Source organism: Pecten maximus, chromosome 18 (assembly GCF_902652985.1).
Source record: "Pecten maximus chromosome 18, xPecMax1.1, whole genome shotgun sequence".
Classification (NCBI taxonomy): Eukaryota; Metazoa; Mollusca; class Bivalvia; order Pectinida; family Pectinidae; genus Pecten; species Pecten maximus.
In genome coordinates, this window is record NC_047032.1 from 20,338,248 (window position 1) to 20,357,978 (window position 19,731).

The 19,731-nt window shown below is 35.5% G+C and overlaps 1 protein-coding gene across 1 annotated transcript; it reads right to left on the reverse strand.

Moving 5' to 3' along the window:
- Positions 1-1,408: 1,408 nt before the first annotated feature.
- Positions 1,409-18,698, reverse strand: LOC117316298 (sialin-like). The gene is made up of 11 exons (XM_033870837.1): positions 18,668-18,698; positions 13,955-14,148; positions 10,644-10,874; positions 9,470-9,557; positions 6,119-6,214; positions 5,467-5,594; positions 4,607-4,756; positions 4,062-4,194; positions 3,251-3,406; positions 2,871-2,956; positions 1,409-2,391 (listed from the first exon to the last, which is right to left on the reverse strand). The coding sequence occupies exons 1-11, from the start codon at positions 18,696-18,698 to the stop codon at positions 2,203-2,205; spliced, it is 1,482 nt and encodes a 493-aa protein (XP_033726728.1). The 3' UTR covers positions 1,409-2,202.
- Positions 18,699-19,731: the final 1,033 nt, after the last annotated feature.

The window sequence follows — 19,731 nt, forward strand, 5'->3', positions numbered from 1 at the left end:
AAATCAGCATTATCTCTCAGTCCCAATATCAAAACAATACCTAGACAGTTAGTAGTGAGTAAGTAATGGTGATGTCGCGCTAGTATATAAGGTCTTATAACTTTAAATTTATCAAAATAATAAAACTTATATTTTCACTGCAAATTCTTATAATGTCACTGCTTATCGCTGCTGTGACAATAATCTTATATTTTGACTGCTTATCGCTGCAGTGAAAATATTTGTTTATTTATTTCACTGGCAAAAATGCAATAAATACGTAGATTCTAAAGCGAAAATATAAGTTTTGCAGTGAAAATACAAGTTTTTCGTTTTTGACCAATCAGAGTAACCTTTTTATTCACCTCATTGAAACTTGCCGGTTTTTCCTATCGAAGCGAAGATAGATAAATTGTTATTTTGCTGTATTACAGAAATATTCAGACTAGTTTATGACAAAATAGGCCTACGCACTTGACGTAAGCTATCCGCGCACAGATTTTCCGATAACAGCAGAAAACGCTTGAATTGCGTAGATCGGTCCTTTCAAAATAGCGCCGTCAAATTAACGTCGAGTAACGCCACAAAGAAATAACGTCATGAATGATGTAACTGATTCCCGCATTTTTGACACTATCAATTTTTCGAAGTTTATTATTTTTTCGTTTTGACTATATAAAACACTATAAAAATCAATGGTTTTCTCGTATGACATAATAATTCGATATCGATATTCTGTCATACTCGTGAAATATATGTATTAGTTGCGAAACACTACAAATGAAACCAATTACAGAATATAATCTGTAAATTCATTATAAAGTTAGCAATTGACCCGGGTCTGAAAATCCGGAAATATTTGCACCAAAATATGGAAATGAATTATAGCAGGTGAAGGGTATTTAGTTCAACGGTAAGTGAAGCCACCTGTCACATAAGCAGTATATAAAAACCGTATTTACACGATTATTGACGTGTATTGTCGAATATGACATGACGTGTTACAACTCTCCAGGCTACTGTCATATGAATGCAATTTATTTGTCTGCGTTATCATTTGTTGTGCTATGTACATTTTATTTCGGTTAAGTTAAAATCGATTGCAGTGTGCAGCCGTTTTGAGGATGTAGTAAAATATCATAATGATAACGTGGTTGATACTATACTTAGTCTTTTAAAACATCGCATCCATGTGATAAGTAAATACAATCGGGTATAGTAAGGTCTGAGCTGTTCATGATATGTATCAAAACAATACGCATGCGCTCGGAGTATATAGAGAAGTCATGGAACCTAATTCTTCTTATTCTTATTTCATTAAGTCTAACGATGAAAGTGGCATACTTAAGTACTGTGTCCGTAAACATTTTTCACGTTTTCAAACAGACTTCCATCACCAAACAAAGAAACAAATAAAAAAAGAACGACGCATATTTTAATCTTATATTGGAATGTTGAATTGCTTTAATCCATTCGATGTTGTCCAGTCTTCGGAGACGTTTGAACTTTATATGATAGTATATTGATATTACTTAATTATATACACTCAATACACGATTTATATCTACCGACCAAACAAGCGATGGAAATGTCATAACAAATCTGGCCATGTAACATTGATTTGTTAACATCCACTTAAAATAATCAAAATCAATAAAACAAAGGTATACGTTTAATCAAATATATAAACATCAAGGAAGTAGGGAAAAGGAGAATCAAACCACGTGTTCTGCAAGGATAACCGTCTTCTGCGTCATCGACGACATCTGCAATCCTTCTTAAGACACAACCCCAGGATTACAACTGTCGGGGCTGTGGTGACGGAAGCACCGTTGGTATCAACAAACATGGAACATATGTGACTTTATGGCGTACAAGGGTATAGACTATTTCCAAATAAAAGCATGATGTGGACGATAACAAAGTATGTTAAGGTTAGAGAAAAACACGATGATACGTAGGAAAATGGCTAGTCTGTTTAGCCCATTGATATACAATGTTTTGATTATGATAACATAGTTACATAGTTATGTATGATTAGTTCACTGAAAGTGAAAACATATCGTGTAATTGTTTTTAATGGGTTAATCTTTCGCGGGTTGTCCAGTCGGACCTAATTGGCGGGTATCGATTTTTTTTTGATTTTTTTTTTTTTTTTTTGCTTTTTGTTTTTTTTTTTGTTTTTTTTTTACATTTATTGATGTTCACTCAATTTTCTCGTGTCTATTGAATTAACTCCCGGTCTTGCGCATTGTCGTCTTTCCTTTCGATGTCGCCAATTTCTGTTTTCTCCTGCGGTAGGCGATTCCACGGTTGTTCTGACCCTCTCGCAAACACAATAAAGATAAGGACCCCAAGGAGATAGAATGCCATCGACACGTAGAAAATCAAATTCCACTGCTTCATAGTTTCCTGAAACGATAATGTTACAATATAACATATGTTAGTATATGAACTTGCTAGCGATCGTCAATTGCAAGATGGTGGATTAATAGTTCAAATTAAGTTTCGAGAAACATCGTTCTTAGAATATTTGCGATGTTTGGCGATTTCAGACACCAACCTTGTACTCCGCTTCATAAGTTTAAAACAAAGCAAACAAATAGGATAATAAAATTTTCATGTTTCTTTTCCGTTTCCTTTATGCTCGGTTAGGTATGTCCTTGACCTTGTGCATTTCACGTAGTTATTATAAATTACCATGCCTTTAATAATCCTCAAATATTTTTCACGCACACGTTCGAGGTACAAAAACAGGTTTCCTATTTCTGGGCAGTATTGCCAAGCTGAGCCACTAAAATATCATCACAACACAGGCGATACACTACTTTGAGGAATTGTGTCCACAGTTCCTGAGTTCCGGTCAGAGGAAGTTTGTTTCTAATACTTACGTTATTATTGGTCATCAGGCCGACAAAGTAGGGAGATATAACCCCCGATAGGTTTGCAGCAAAGTTTGCTAGGCCCATTGTCAACCCTGTGGCAACAAAAGACAAATGCATTAAGTTTCATTCCAACGTCACAGCCTGAAATAGGCAGAAACGTGCATACATACATCAACATAAGAGTGATTTACACTAAAAAGCGTACACAAAGAATGATACGTGTTATGGAAGGGTAAGACACTTATTTTTAATATACGACTTTCGCCGAGGAGGTAGATTCGAAGGAATGCCACACCCTCAACTTCTAGACGAGTTTGTGGACAAAACCAGGCACGGAACACCACTGACGACTATACAATGAGGAGTCGGATGCCAAAGAAACGTACCAGAGAAGTTGTTGCCGATATCAAGGATGTTCACCCAAATTCCGGAGCCACACACACCTAACATGCCATTTCCAAAAATGATGAGTGCAACAACAGTCACGTGGTCACATCCCGCAAGAGAAATGAAAGGCAAGCATAACGCCGCCGGAAGTAATCCTGAAATGAAACGTTAAGTGCAAATTCTAGGATAAGTCAATTTTACATAATCCTATATTTACACTCGTACAGGTGTTTTACTACATCATCATGCATTTGGAATAGGACATTTCCTCATTGTTAGCATTTTTACAGCTGTTGAATTCCTTGTATTTCAATCCAATAATGAATAAGTAATGCTATACATCAAATTTATATTACGTTGTATAGAACGTGTAGACAAACCTTGATAATCTCTTGTTATGCTACATAACAGATCGGAAAATATCAATATGCAGAGGCAATTTCATGACGGGGCAGTTTTCAAAACACGGTACCGTGTTATAAAATACCTACATTTATTCATGTCTTTATTTTATTGATTTAATGCAAATGTAAGACTCCATTTTGAAATCAGCCTTGCTGGAATTTGTGATGTAACGTCACAATTATTCGTTGATTAATGTTATTGCTTTACTTCATTTAACACTGTTCGGTTTTTTTTTTTTTTTTTTTTTTTGTTATTCATGTTTTTTGTTTGGAAATTCTTTTTTTTAAAGTGATTTTATCAACATAACTAAAATACAAATTAAAAATCACAAAAACTAAATTTAGAAACAGTAATAAAGTTAAAACTCCCAATAATCAGCTGTTTTGCAAATATAGTGACACGCACCTAGTGTGTTCAGCACTTTCCGTACCGTCGAAGTTGACATCCATTGTTTCCTCAGTAAGAAATCTGCAAACCAACTTCCAACAACACTTGCGAATATGTTGAACAAGTTCGGTAGCGCCATGAGTAGACCATCCTATTATCGGTACAACATTTAAAAGAGGACACGAGAGGAGATCATGTTAGAAAATGCCAAATTTGACCAAATACGTTATCGAACTGATGTGCTAGGTCAAACAACAAATAAGATACATAATGTAATAAAAACAAGCAAACAGAAACGATAAATAAATGATTTTTTTTAAATCAATATCTACTGTATGGTTCTACATAGGTTTGGCTAAATACGTTAGCCTAGCTTTTGTTTTTGTTTTAGTTTCCCATCACACATTGTTGTGAACTAAAGCCGCAACAAAACAGCGTTGATTTACGATTTCGTAATTTGATATTTGTTTTTATAAAACTGCGGTAAATGTCCGACACTAAATGGCTTAATTCATGTAAAGATAGTAAATGTTGTTTATTTCGTAATAGGTATTTCGACACACCTGTGCGATGTCAAACTTCTGTATGTTGTGCATGTATCTGGGCAACGTTGTATGGGTGACGTAGATACCCCAGGTTTGTAGGAACGCTGTAAGAATAATGGCCCACATGGCTGATGACGTCAGGATCGCCTTCCATGGAGTCGGGTAGCTCTGAAAGAGTTGTTATCAAAATTATATTTATGCATTAACCATTGTTGTATAAACTATGAAATTATGATAATTAACAAAAGTAATCTTTGTTCATAACAATAGGTATCAGAAGTAAGACTGATATATTTACATACGCAAAACAGTAACTACGTTAAATACAATACTTTTGGTCATATTATATATGTAAAAACAGACTTAAACAGCTGTTTTGCGTTACTTAAGTATATCTCAACATTGAAATATAAGCCAGTTCTTTTTATAATAAAAGAATTTAAATACATTGTAAATCGTAAATCATGAAAACTCGGTTACTCTCTAATTGGTGTTGTCTATTTAGCTATTCGAGAAAATAAAATCAAGCAAGTGCCAAGTATAAAACCCCATGTTAAGAAATCTCATATGTACGCAGAATCGCAAAACGTAATTGAAATTGATAATGCAAGGGCACAATATACATTTACATGGAGACACTGAAATTTATAAAACACTTGAGAAAATATAAGGATATTAAGAACAGGTGCTTATCAAGGGTAAGTGTTTTCATTTTCATTTAGGCAAAATCCAAATTATATCGCATAACCAAAATGGAGCATTTCTAACGTGATATTATACAATACCCAATGAAGTCATCATTTGAAAAACAGATCTTAAATTTATTATACAATAACGCTTAAAATAGCATCATCCCTAGGCGCCATGCACATTCACACCTTATTGTGTCGGACGCCGGTTGTACTCTCGATGTACTGCTTCTCCACTTTTGAAATACGTGTATGTACCGCAGGGGATTCAAATATCAGGAAATGCCAGAAGAAGAACCATATTATTGCCACTCCACCTGTGTAATAAAAAAAACCCAGAATGAACGTTAATAGATATCAGCGTGCATTAAAACGCCATATCGTACAATAGGTATTATAGTAAATAAGGGAAATCAAAACAGTTTATGGTATGATAGATAAAGACGTCAGAACACTTAATTCACTAAAACCAGAAAAGGGAAAGCACTTGTAAAAATGAATGAAGTAATAAGATATCGTACATACATGAACTGCATCAGACACGTATCTTCTTTAAATGTGGACAAATAATACATTCAATCGCCTTAACTTTACAATCCGAGGCGGTATGTCCCTTTGCTGCAGATTCTGTGTTTTGACACCAATACGACATTCCAAATCTTGAAAAATGCATCCTATTCTATGCGATGCACGTAGTTTTCAACAATATGTTTTTAATGTTTTTGCACATTGTCTATTTCAATGATCATTATCACGAACAACTTTCTATTGTTATTTCTTTATCCATAATACTTACATGAATGGTGAAGATACCAACATGTAAGGCATTACAATTGCTTACCAAATATGTAGAATCCAGACGGCCAGCCACCAAGTTCATCAGAATAGCTGAGGTAGCCGGCTATAGGTAGACAAATCACGTTGCCGAAATGAGCACCTGCAGTAAAACATTTGTTGTAATATCATCACAGCTTCCTAATTTTGATACAATGCAAACTTGCATACGTTTCATATATCCTCATCTTTAGTGATATTATATACATATGTCTAACATAACTAAACAAATCCGTATTCTGTACTGTTTATGTGTATGTTAATATTATAACGAGGATCAAGATAATGCAGATTTTTTTTGAAAATCGAAATTTGTAGTTGTAACAAGAAATTGACAGGGTAGGAGTAAAATGGCTTTACTTCGTCAGTTTTGTGTTCATGTTTTATATCTGATAAGAAATATTATGGATCAGCTTTGTTAATTTACAGTATAAATGTCAAGTCTTATATGTACAGTGTCTAATATCTTACTTGTATACAACTTGTGTTTATGTGTATATACAATGTACCACGATTCAGGTATTCACATATATTAGATGATTTGTGACTACCTCGTACCTGCGGATTACTAATCACTGTGGCATCAACTGATCACTATGACATGAACTGATCATTATGGCATCAGTTTGTCACTATGGCATGAACTAATCACTACGGCATCAACTTATCACTATGACATGAACTGATCATTATGGCATAAGCGAATCACTATGGCATCCATTTATCATCATGGCATTAACGTATCACTATAGCATCAGGTGATCACTATGGCATAAACTGATCACTATGGCATCCATTTATCACCATGGCATTAACTTATCACTATAGCATCAGGTGATCACTATGGCATAAACTGATCACTATGGTATCCATTTATCACCATGGCATTAAAAAATCACTTTGACATCGACTTCAAGGCCCAGTAATTAGATGCAATCAAGGTTCACTTATTCCACGATTCAAACATAACATCTCCATGTTTAAACTAGTTATACATACAGTTACTTAATAAACTATTGCTGCTGTTTATCCGAAGTTTTAACAAACAAACAATATTTGTTTGTCGACCTTTTCTATTATAAAGCGTTACTACATACATATACAATGCAGAAAATGCCCTTAAATCACTTAGCACACCAGTATTTAAAGTATCAACAATATTCACAATAGTAAGATACTAATTAACGATATATCATGTTTGATTGAATTTGGAAGTAATATAAAATTATACGAGTGTTATGATGGACGTTTGGAGGCCTTAACTGCTTTAAAAACCAGTGCAACAAATTACACTTGAAACATATTTTCCCAAATGCTAAAATGTCTTATATGGATAGTAGCATCCAGGCTTTTTCAGTCCTTGTCATTTCAACATATATTATTGTATAACATTTATACAAATGGGTTAGACAGCAGGCTTGGCCTATATAAGTCTTCCCCAATACAAACAGAACAATAGTAGAATTAAACTAAGACAATTGAAAGTGAAAAAGTATAAGAAATATGTATATAAATTAAGTCAATGGAGATGAAATATCTATGGAGATGAAATTTTTTTTATGAATATATTGATTTTTATGGTCAAAGGGTGGTAATTATAAAAAGAACTAACAATTAGTGGAAAAGGGGGGTAATAAGGTTCTAGTATATCCTTTGTCAAATTATGATCGTGTTACAGAGTTATAAAAAGATTTTGTTCTCAGTTAATAGCTATTGCTTAGATACAGGATCGGCACCCAGCCTTAAATCCAGCAGCACTATAGATGTTCAGGCATAAAATGTCTTACTCCTCTTTCTGTAGCCATCCATCTTAGTGTGCTAGATTCAGACTGAATGCCCTTGCATCCAAGCAAAGCTTTCATATGTTAGATATAACAAACTGTGTAATTATTCATTTGAATAAAAAGATTCTAGTTGAAAATACTAGTTTTGAATTAAGTAAATCAATCAGAGATATTCAGGGATCAGCTGACTTTTGAAGCAGGTCGCAGGTTCACCACATTCTTATATCAAGAATATGAACAATATAGAATATATGTAAATACAGGTAAAATAATAATCCAAAACTAATTGAGTGAGTCTGGGTCTAGAAAATAACATTTGAATAAGTATGGTTAATTTTGAGTTTAATCAAATCTCTTACTATCTTTAATGTATTTTTGAACGGCATTCAGAATGCTGATATTAATTTCATCAGACAACAAGTAATTTCCATGTGTTAACATTATAGTGGTTAGATGATGCTGGTTATTGATATTTTGTTTCAACTCTTGCCTTTGCTGTTCATATAAGCAGCATTAAAAAAAGTAATGGTATGAAGTTTCATCCCCTTGATTACATCTGCACAATGGTGAATCTATGAGATGATCATTAAAACGGTCAAAATTTAAATTACTTGCATTGTTTCTAAGTTGACATAATATAATATTTTCTTTTCTATTACCTTTATTTTTAAAAATGTCCGTTGTACGGATTAGACCCCTAGTCCTTACGAATCGATATCTCAGATAATCATCATTACCGCAAGGTCCGTAATAGATGATTAATGACCGAAAACATACAATAAAGGATTCCAGGAGAGGTTGGCTGATGAAGAATATAAAAACATGTTTATGACTGACCATCATGATCCTATTCAGGTGAGTGATATTATATTCCACGTGTTCCATGTTCGTTGATATACCTAGAGCCACAACTTATGTTCTCTTTTTAAGAACGTGCAACTACCTGGATGAGATATATGTATATGATGAGTGTACTGTAGTTATTTAAGCAGAAAACGCTGTTAATCCTTCTGAGATATTGGCTTGCGTTCTCTAACCGACAGAAATTCCTTTACATGAAATTCCCCACAGAAAGGGATACGATAATTTAAGGCTGGAATCTTGAAGTTAGGGCAATTTCCTTAGATTAAGGAACATTGATTTAATCTAGGCCATGAGCTTGCTTTCTTTTAATTATTTTTGGGACTTCGTGTTAATCCACATGTATATTTTCTTCAAGTTTTGTTTTATTGAATGTGAGTTAGATGTACAGTCTTCCGTGTTCTCCCAGCTTAATAGAGGATTACGGGGGGGGGGCCTCCGTAGGATTCGAACTCGCGTCGTGATAAAAATATATTGAAAGACTAACCCATTAGCCCACTCGGCTATAGTAACCTTTTATGAAACGGGTGAATATTAGATATTTAAAATTGTAACAGCCGTGACTCACGACCGTGTATTATTGGCACGAGCGTGGGTTATTGGAAAATAATACATGGTTTTAAACCAATCAAAACTGGCGTTACATAGAAAAAATGGTAGAATACCATACTACCGAGTATTGCAACCGTATGCTACCGAAATCATCAATTTACCTGCATTCGCTACGTTTGATAAAAGCGTTCTTTCCAACTTAGGCAGCCATTTCCCTTGCATAGACGAGAGAGCAGGTATGGTAACACCCTGGTAACACATTATAACACATATGTTAGAGTAGAAGGTTTAGTTTTAGTGTAAAGGCACATTGTACATATCTATGTAGCGAATCGATAACACATGGTTTAGTGTAAAGGCTAAACACATTGTACCTATCCATGTCGATAACACATGTTTTAGTGTAAAGGCTAAACACATTGTACATATATATGTCGCGAAAAGATAGCACATGGTTTAGTATAAATACTGAACACATTGTACATATCTGTGTCGATTACACCGCAGCATGAAATGAGTTCTCATCCTATTTTTCCTTATTTCCTCTTTCATAACATGTACATTCAGAAAACATCATCGATAGGTATTAAATCATTTGGCTGTCTCGACATGGTATCTTTGCATGATTTAAAGGATAGAGCTTTGATGGTAAACATTTCGCATTGGCCCAAAATATGATATATAGCTGTTGTTCACGATTTGGGTGTCACACAGACTGCAGATCTATCTAGTAAGATTACATCATGAATATACGAATGTAAATATCCAGCAATACTTACTGTATTATTGAATACATGATGTAAATGTATCAATATCAGTTTCTGACATTTTTACGATGATTGAATAAAATGTACAAAATTGAATAGGAGATTTTAGAGATATATCTTAAATATGCATAAAACACGCTGAATCTGCCCCATACGTCTCGTATATCCCTGTGACACATGATTGATTCACAGATCGTATGCCGACGTATTATGTTAAAATGTCAAATTTCCCCATTTTGGAAGTTAAGATATATTTTCCGCAGCGTGAACGCATCCATGATGCACAAGTACAATGAAAACAAATATTTGAACGACGTCCACGCTTTACGACTTAGTCAATGCGTGACAGGTTCAATGATTCCCGTTTATATTCCGCAGTAATGATAGGGACAAAATGTGTGAATATACATCATGCAGGAATCTCGAAATTTGTCAAAAGAAATATTATAACATGATTAACACGCAGGTAAAATGATGTCAGATCAAAGGAACACAGTTACAATAATGTATAAACATATTACGGTATCCATTTTGAAAATAAAATCGAGTTATCAAAATCCAATCCTACCTCTGCCAGTCCCATTAAGATGCGTACGACCATCACTGCCCAAGTTCCGACTTTAGCGGAGAGGGGAGTCAGGAGACTAAGTATGGCAGTGATGAGGATACCATATCCAAACAATCTCTTCCCTCCGATCTTCTCAGCCAGAAATCCACCGGGTATTTGTGTGAGTGCATATCCGTAAAAGAAGGAGCTCAATATCATTCCTTGGGTGGCTTCGTCCCAATCATAAGTAGCCTGTAAAATTATTGCTATAATGAATAACAACAAATCCCGTCATTTAAAGATTCCACATTGCCGACAACGTATAAACTGATTCTCGCAAAAAAAGCACAAAAGAGCAGCCATATAGTACAGAAACATATCTCAATGTATGGTTACTTTTTCTGCTTGAAGCAAACATATTTACACATGCTTAAAATTCATTTTATCGGCCCATAACGTAAACAATTTACATCGCTACCTGTAACATCGCTTTTCATTTCCCGACAGCAACGTAATAATCTCGAGTGTGTACATGCGTTAATCTGTCTAACATGTTAATCTATACCACACGTTTATCTGAACCACAGGTCAATATAAACCACACGTCAATCTGTATCACACGTCAATCTGAACCACAGGTCAATCTGTATCATACTTCAATCTGTTTCACACGTCAATCTGTATCACATCCCAATATAAACCACGCGTCAATATAAATTACACGTCAATCTGTATCACACGTGACTCTGTATCACATGTCAATCTGTATCACACATCAATCTGTATCACATGTCAATCTGTATCACACGTGACTCTGTATCACACATCAATCTGTATCACACGTCAATCTACACCACACGTCAATCTGTATAACACCTCAATCTGTATCACATGTCAATCTGTACCACACGTCAATCTACACCACTTGTCAATCTGTATCACACGTCAATCTGTATCACACGTCAATCTGTATCACACGTCAATCTGTATCACACGTCAATCTGTACCACACGTCAATCTGTACCACACGTCAATCTGTATCATACATCAATCTCTATCACACGTCAATCTATACCACACGTAAATCTGTATCATACTTCAATCTCTATCACACGTCAATTTATACCACACGTCAATCTGTATCATACATCAATCTCTATCACACGTCAATTTATACCACATGTCAATCTGTATCATACATCAATCTCTATCACACGTCAATCTACACCACACGTCAATCTGTATTACACGTTAATCTACACCACACGTCAATCTGTATAACACCTCAATCTGTATCACACGTTAATCTACACCACACGTCAATCTGTACCACACGTCAATCTGTATTACACGTTAATCTACACCACACGTCAATCTGTATCATACGTCAATCTGTACCACACGTCATTGTCAATCTGTATTACATCAACTTTTTCTATCACACGTCCTCTACACCACACGTCCAATATGTCTTACACGTTAATCTACACCACACGTCAATCTGTATAACACCTCAATCTGTATCACACGTTAATCTACACCACACGTCAATCTGTACCACACGTCAATCTGTATTACACGTTAATCTACACCACACGTCAATCTGTATCATACGTCAATCTGTACCACACGTCAATCTGTATCATACGTCAATCTGTATCATACGTCAATCTCTATCATACGTCAATCTATACCACATGTCAATCTTATCATTTCCCACCATATCTACCACATTCTTTCACTAAACACAATATTTTTACCAGTCGTATCTTTTTACACCATATTAACAACAACCTTTCACAAAAAAAAAACATATTTTTACCATTCTTTTCTCACACCTTTGCATATGTAAGATACATTTGTCCCATGTGGAACACTCATGTGGGATATTCCACATACATGTAGGTGCACCGAGTGACCTCAGGTCCGAGACTACCTTTAACTGTTTGGCGTCACAAGGAAAACCCTTCTGTTTACTTATATGTATAATAACTTTCGTAAATGCACTCTATCATTTTCTCTGTGTGTTATTGAACATATTATTAATTGTGATCATTGACCTATAAATTCAGTCATATTGTAACTGGTTGTTGAGAATTTATTTATTTTTTAATGGCGGAAGACTGCATATTTGTAGTTGTGAGAGCATTGGCGGAGGAATATGACGTGATGCCAAACATCAATCGGAAAACCACTCGGGCCTTTCCGTCATATCTTCGTTAAAACACGTGTTTTTCTGAAGATATGACGGAAAGGCCCGAGTGGTTTTCCGGTTGATCAAACATCAGTTTCCGAAAAGCTGATCACCTCTGACAAATATTAATTTATATTTGTTGTTATCTTGACACTTTGACAGTCAGCTTGTTTTTCATGGTATACCGAAGGTATACATTTTTTTTTTCTCATTTTTCCAAATATGTAAAAATTGGTTTTATTGTCGGTCACCGAATAAAAAAAAAACAAAGTATGATTTCGCCTTGTTGGATCGATTCCCCCATGCATTTCACAAGCCTCGGTTCTGACCTCAAATTCCACACCTGAGGGTAGAATTGCCCTATACCACACACCTACAAATGTATATACAAAGTGTATGATAGACTCTATAAATCTTTTTTTCGCCATATCTACACCAGTCTCATCATTTTACACCATTCAATCACTAAACACCATACATACTACAGTCTTATCTTTTTTACACCATATTTACACCTGTCTCATATATTTACACCATATTTACACCAGTCCTTCACTAAACACCATATTTACACCTGTCTCATATATTTACACCATATTTACACCAGTCCTTCACTAAACACCATATTTACACCAGTCCTTCACTAAACACCATATTTACACCTGTCTCATATCTTTACACCATATTTACACCTTGTCTCATATCTTTACGCCATATTTACACCAGTCCTTCACTAAACACCATATTTACACCTGTCTCATATCTTTATACCATATTTACACCTGTCCTTCACTAAACACCATATTTACACCTGTCTCATATCTTTACACCATATTTACACCGGTCTCATATCTTTACACCATATTTACACCAGTCTCATTACTTTATATGATATATACACCAGTCCTTCACTGAACACCATATTTTACCAGTCTTATCTTTTTTACACCATATTTACACCTGTCTCATGTCTTTACACCATATTTACACCAGTCTCGTCACTTTATATGATATTTACACCAGTTCTTCACTAAACACCATATTTACACCAGTCCTTCACTAAACACCATATTTTACCAGTCTTATCTTTTTACATCATATTTACACCAGTTTATCACTGTCATACGGTATCACGAACCTGGTTCGATGTTTTCGTTGTCTTGTTGATTCCATGGTCCGGACATTCGGATATCTGGGTGTCGTTTCTATCCAGATGGGTGTCTGTATGGTTAACCATGGCCACTATAGCGATACTAATGTTAAACCGCAAGGCATATAAATGGAAGTATCCTATGAAGGAAAGAATGGTAAATGTATGACGGGCTCCATATCCTGAAAAAAGAAGAAAAAAGATATGTTTTCTTATGTCACTTTTTTATTGGTTTGGAAAGCAGATCAAAATATCCCCAGTGGTTGCTAAATTCCAAAGACAGAGAAAAGATCATTACACACAATCATAGGAGTTTTGTAGGATTACAAATGCGGGATATTCTACTATGTTCAACTCCAGATCATTATCATTGAGTCTACTTCAGGTCGAACACGGGGAGAATTCAAACAATTTGATATCACTAACCGTTTTGCGCTGTATTCAGGATACATCAAATAATCTAGGTCAACATTTAAAGCCTTTAATCATGTCATCAATTGTGTTGCTTAAAGGCGCAGATTTTGAAATTTTCTCGCATATATCAGGGACGGTAGAATGAATTATTCTGGTTCTAATTCCCTGCTAGCATACATATCACCTATATTGGTACGGTATTTTGTTTTGAATTAATTTAATAATACTATTGTTGTTTGTTGATGGATAATTCGATTTTACAACAAAATATCAACATAAAAATACACACGGCTAAAGACAGTATATTGCAGCCGAAATTCCTATCAAGACTAGCCTTTGTAAATTAGTTCAGAACATTCTAAATGTATGTTGAATTAAGTATTTGTTTCTTCCAATTGTTAGCAGTATATTTTGCATACATCTGTCTTCAAATATTACATGATTTAATATTTACATTTTCACTTCGCTCCGCCTCAATGAACATAGTAAACTCAGATCACTTCATTTCCCGTTGAAGATTTTGGGCCGCGTGCTTCTGTTCTGAGAGACGAATCACTTTCTTGCCGGCGTGTGAATACATTCACCGAGTTTACAATGGCGATCGAGTTCTGTACCGCCTCAGACTTGAATGCACTTTCACTTTGTGAATTGTGTAACATTGTTATCAACGTATATGAACACAAGTGGAATAGCCGCTTTATGTGCTAATAAAAATGCCAGTATAATGCAGACAGTTTAGAAAACAGGATCTGACAGAACACCGACACTCTCGATAGCACCGAGCTCATGACCTACGTAGCGAAGTAGGTCTAACGTTAGCTGTATCTCGAATGCCATGCTTAATACCATTTCAGTGGTCACAGAAAATAAAGCTCAATTTAAACACTATTTAACAACACAAAACTTAGCAGAAGTATGCTATATCGAGAACAGGGACACATTATTGTCGTAATTTGACCCAATCTGAACATGGAGGACACAAGTTTCCTGCCGTCGAATACCGCCAATTTTCAAATCAATGTTTCTTTACTTACTATTATCAGAATGTACATCCCAAAACGCCAGTGCGACAATGAAATCCAATATTTCAAGAACACCATGTATATCACCAGCTAACCTGCGACTAAAATCCACATTGTTACACTTTTTCTCGAGCTCTGAATATCCCGGCTATTAGACTGCATCACATCATTTTTTTAACCGAGTCCCTGTGTCTCGAGTGACCAAATCACACACATACTATACTGTCAACACTGTACTTTAAATTCGTATTTATATGGGTATTGCTAAGTTTTTATTATACAATATCATAAATATTTGTTATAAATGAATATTTTACCTTGAAAATATCGTATCTATGTGTATCAACATCGTTAATAATCAAAACGTGTATGGCACTATATTTTGTGTTGCCTTGGCGACGAGAATAGTTGACTGTCTGCTGTTCCACTACTGTGCACACATGTACGATAAGTATAACAATGTTACAAAGTGACGCACTTATGTCACACTGTTGCGACCGAATTTTGCAATCTGGTGGCGAAGTTTTAAATTTGGTTAACGTAAATATAAGGATTGATTGTCAATTTTGTTGCTTGCATGGACTGATGAAGGGAAGTGAACCTCGTGCAAATGGTACATGAACTGCTTCGCAGTTCACTTCATTTGCACGAGGTTCACTTCCCTTCATCAGTCCATGCAAGCAACAAAATTGACAATCAATCCTTAAATAACAACGAGTTATACTTGTTTGATGTATGAACATGTTTATCATTTACTACGAATACGATAGTCTATAAACGCCGTTACATTTTGACTTAGAACATCTCGTTAAGGACGAATACAAATCATACATGAAACACATTTCGTATGTCATTAAAGTATACATCAACAGAAAACAGATGGAGAAGTCTATTTCTTGAAATTGAAAAGAAAAAAAACAGCAGGTGATGTACTGATTTAATAGTTATATGTACAAGACACTTCTTTCGTACATTTTTAGAGTATCTCTTAAACGTGTCCGTGTATTATGAAACATCTTTTGGGAGCGTAGCCGAATCGTCTTGCACACTAATCATTGCGCATTACATTTATCTTCACACAACACAAAAGAATAGTTATGGAACAGCATCCATCAACCCACATTTCTGAAAGCTATGAAGTTGTTCGGTAGTCAATCTGATCAAAAATACCATTTCATATCAAAGAGTGTACTGATGATCTGTATTTTAATCCGATTGTTTAGTAGCCGACATCTGTTACTGACATTCTGCTATTGAGAGTTCAATTTTAATTAGATATGTTAATTGTGTTTCAGTAGAACCTGACACTTGCAAAACTTTACGTATATACTTATCGTGCGGTACGTTGTATATATTCATTAATTGTGTGGATGTTTCGAGAAAAGCTCGATAGCGAGACAGATTCAGCGATTTTTGAGAAGTTATGAAGAGTATTTGTTTAATTGAGCTAGTCCGATTCTAACTGTCTGGTTTGATATACTGCTAAGGGCGGGTGATAGACCAATCAACAGCCTCCAGCTGTATACTGTAGACTGATAACGAGGCTGTGCACAAACTGTTATATCATAGCCATGCTAACCCTCCACAGTCTCGGACTGCAAACTTAATGTTCTCTTACTAATGATATTTTGATAATGCATATACACAATCGTTATAGATTAAATTTCAGTTGAAGATGTCTTGATAGTTCGCTTACATCTAAATATCTAGATGTGAAATAAGAACTATGCATAAAGATGATTTTCATATGATTGTTAGAAACGTTAAACATTAAATGTATGTATCACTGACGGAGATAAAATTTAAATTACGCCCTATTATTCATATATACGACCATATGTCGGGTTATCAATAAAAATATTACCGCTTCATTTCAATTTAATTTTCCGAAGATAAAATATTTATTTCAGCTATCAACGCGCGTTATTAAAATTGTCTGCAACCAATTCCGTTAAAGGACTACAACACGGAACAGAATGTTGTTTATGCTTATATGAATGACATACACACGTTTGGCAGTTTTAATTAGTACAGCGTCGCCATTTTTTTCTTCTGTTCTAGCTGTGGAGGTAGCATGGGAATCTTGTTCCTGGAACATGTTGTGTACATTGTTGTCGATAAGGGTGATAAGAAAATTGCTCCCGCGATCGAGAACGGCCAAGAATATTGTTCTCGCTCTCGCCCAAAGACAATCCGGGTGTAGGCGGTACCAATGGGGGAATCGGTTTATATCTACATCGTAGCAGGGTGATAACAGTCATCTTACTTACAATTTTTCCGATATCTTGATAGAACGCTTATCAGTATAAAATAATTCTGTAAGTATGTATGACAAACAAAATACTATACATCATCATTTTCCTTTAAACAGCAATTTTCTCCTTGCGTAACCTCAAAACATGCTTGCATTTTTGTGTTTGTATTTTTTTGTTTTTTTTGTTTTTGGTTTTGTTTTGTTATTTTTTCATTTTAAGCCGATTAAGCGAGAAACAATGGTTCTAAATAGTTATTATGGAAAATTATGGTAGCTGATTTCGACTATGTGGCACTGTCGCATTTGCACCCCCACCAAGCGAAGAGCGACAATGCGTCACGCGACAAAAAGAACGCGCCATGTGATCAAATTACACTACAGGGCAATATAAAAACCTGCCGCCCTGTCGCATTAGTGAGGTACTTGTCACATTGTGCACTTCCGCTCTTTGCATGGCGCATTATTGCATGGTGCACTGTCACACTTCGCTTGGCGGGGACGCCAATGCGACTGTGCAACATTAGCGATATCAGCCCCCATACTTAACAGAAATAGAAGTTTGAAAGTACGTGTTATATCACTTTTTTCATTTCTTTTAACTCCAATGCGACAATGCTTCTATTTCCGTGTAGTGCCAATGGGGGACTTTAGATAGAAACATTTGCTACATAGATGAGTCGAATATTCCGTTGATTACAAGTGTCTGTTATATCACAAAGGAAAACTGCAAATTAATAGCATAATTGAGTTACCAACACATCCTGTCCGAAAAATCCCGACTAAGTTCAAGCGAAAAATTTTCACATTCTTATTAAAAATTATCATGAAATTTCCTCGCAAAGAATAACTGAAAACATACATGTATGCTTCAAACGTACACTTTGTATTATCGATGTCTGAGGGTATTTTGACTACCATGTACATTTAATGTAGAGGGAAATATTAACAACTATTATCGATGAACATGTAAACAGTACTTGATTTCTAGAGAGACACTTTGCTAATACTCACCTTTGTTTGTAGGAGGTGTTGTTGGCGTCATTGTATTAACCATAAATTATACTGTGCTTCTCTTGAGGATCAGAGAGGTGAGCTTTATAAGGGATCAGTTATATTGCTACATCAACACAAACATACAGGTAGAGTAACATTGCTCGTCCAATTCTCCCTCGCTATCTTGTTGCTGGGCATTCATCAGCATATATAGTATGCGCGTGACTTAGAAGGTTGATAGTACATGTATATTAATGTGTCATTATACCATATACACGTCTCGCACTACAGCTGGGACATCAGTGATGTTTCCAATAAATCAGAGGATGACCTTTCACCAACAAGCACAAGCTTTTTCAGTTTATCGTCCCGTGAACAGTCTAGTTCATATTGAAGCAGACTCTACTTGTTATTGGTGACTTTACCTTATTCGGCAACATACGGGAGGCTCGACTCATGCCATCCAGAGAAATTAGGGTAAAGTGTCTCGCCCAAGACAGCAACAACACAGGTCGGCGCTCTAACCGACTGATCATGAGCTAACAACCGCCCGCCGGTCATAATCAGATACAAAGTGTATTTGTTTCATCCTTTCACTCCTTTCTTGTCTTTATTTCCTCATGGTAGTGTCCCCTAAGACATCAGTAGTCGCATGGTACGGGCTGGTGCGATTTGCAATTAACCTGAAAATAAAACAAAATGTCCATGCAAAACCTGTCGTGACGCCCCACTACTATAGCTGTACCTCGCTCTGTATAATGTGTATAAAGCCTTAAAGCATTTTAAACTCAGAAAATACGAAATATCGCGTTACCTTATTTATGTTGTGACAATTCACAAGCAATATGCTTTAAAAAAAACTAGATAACAGAATTTTGTGTTTCGGCATAAAAAGAACACTGCCAATCGTTCGTTATCTATATTATCCTTCTGACAACCAACATCTACTGACGTCTAGTGAAAACCATGTCCAAGGATGATTTGGGCCTCTTAAGGGTTAATACGATAACACAATGCTGTAACGGGTCAATGTTTCGTCAACGTTCCTTTAAGTCAATTTCTTAACTTATTTTTCCAATAGG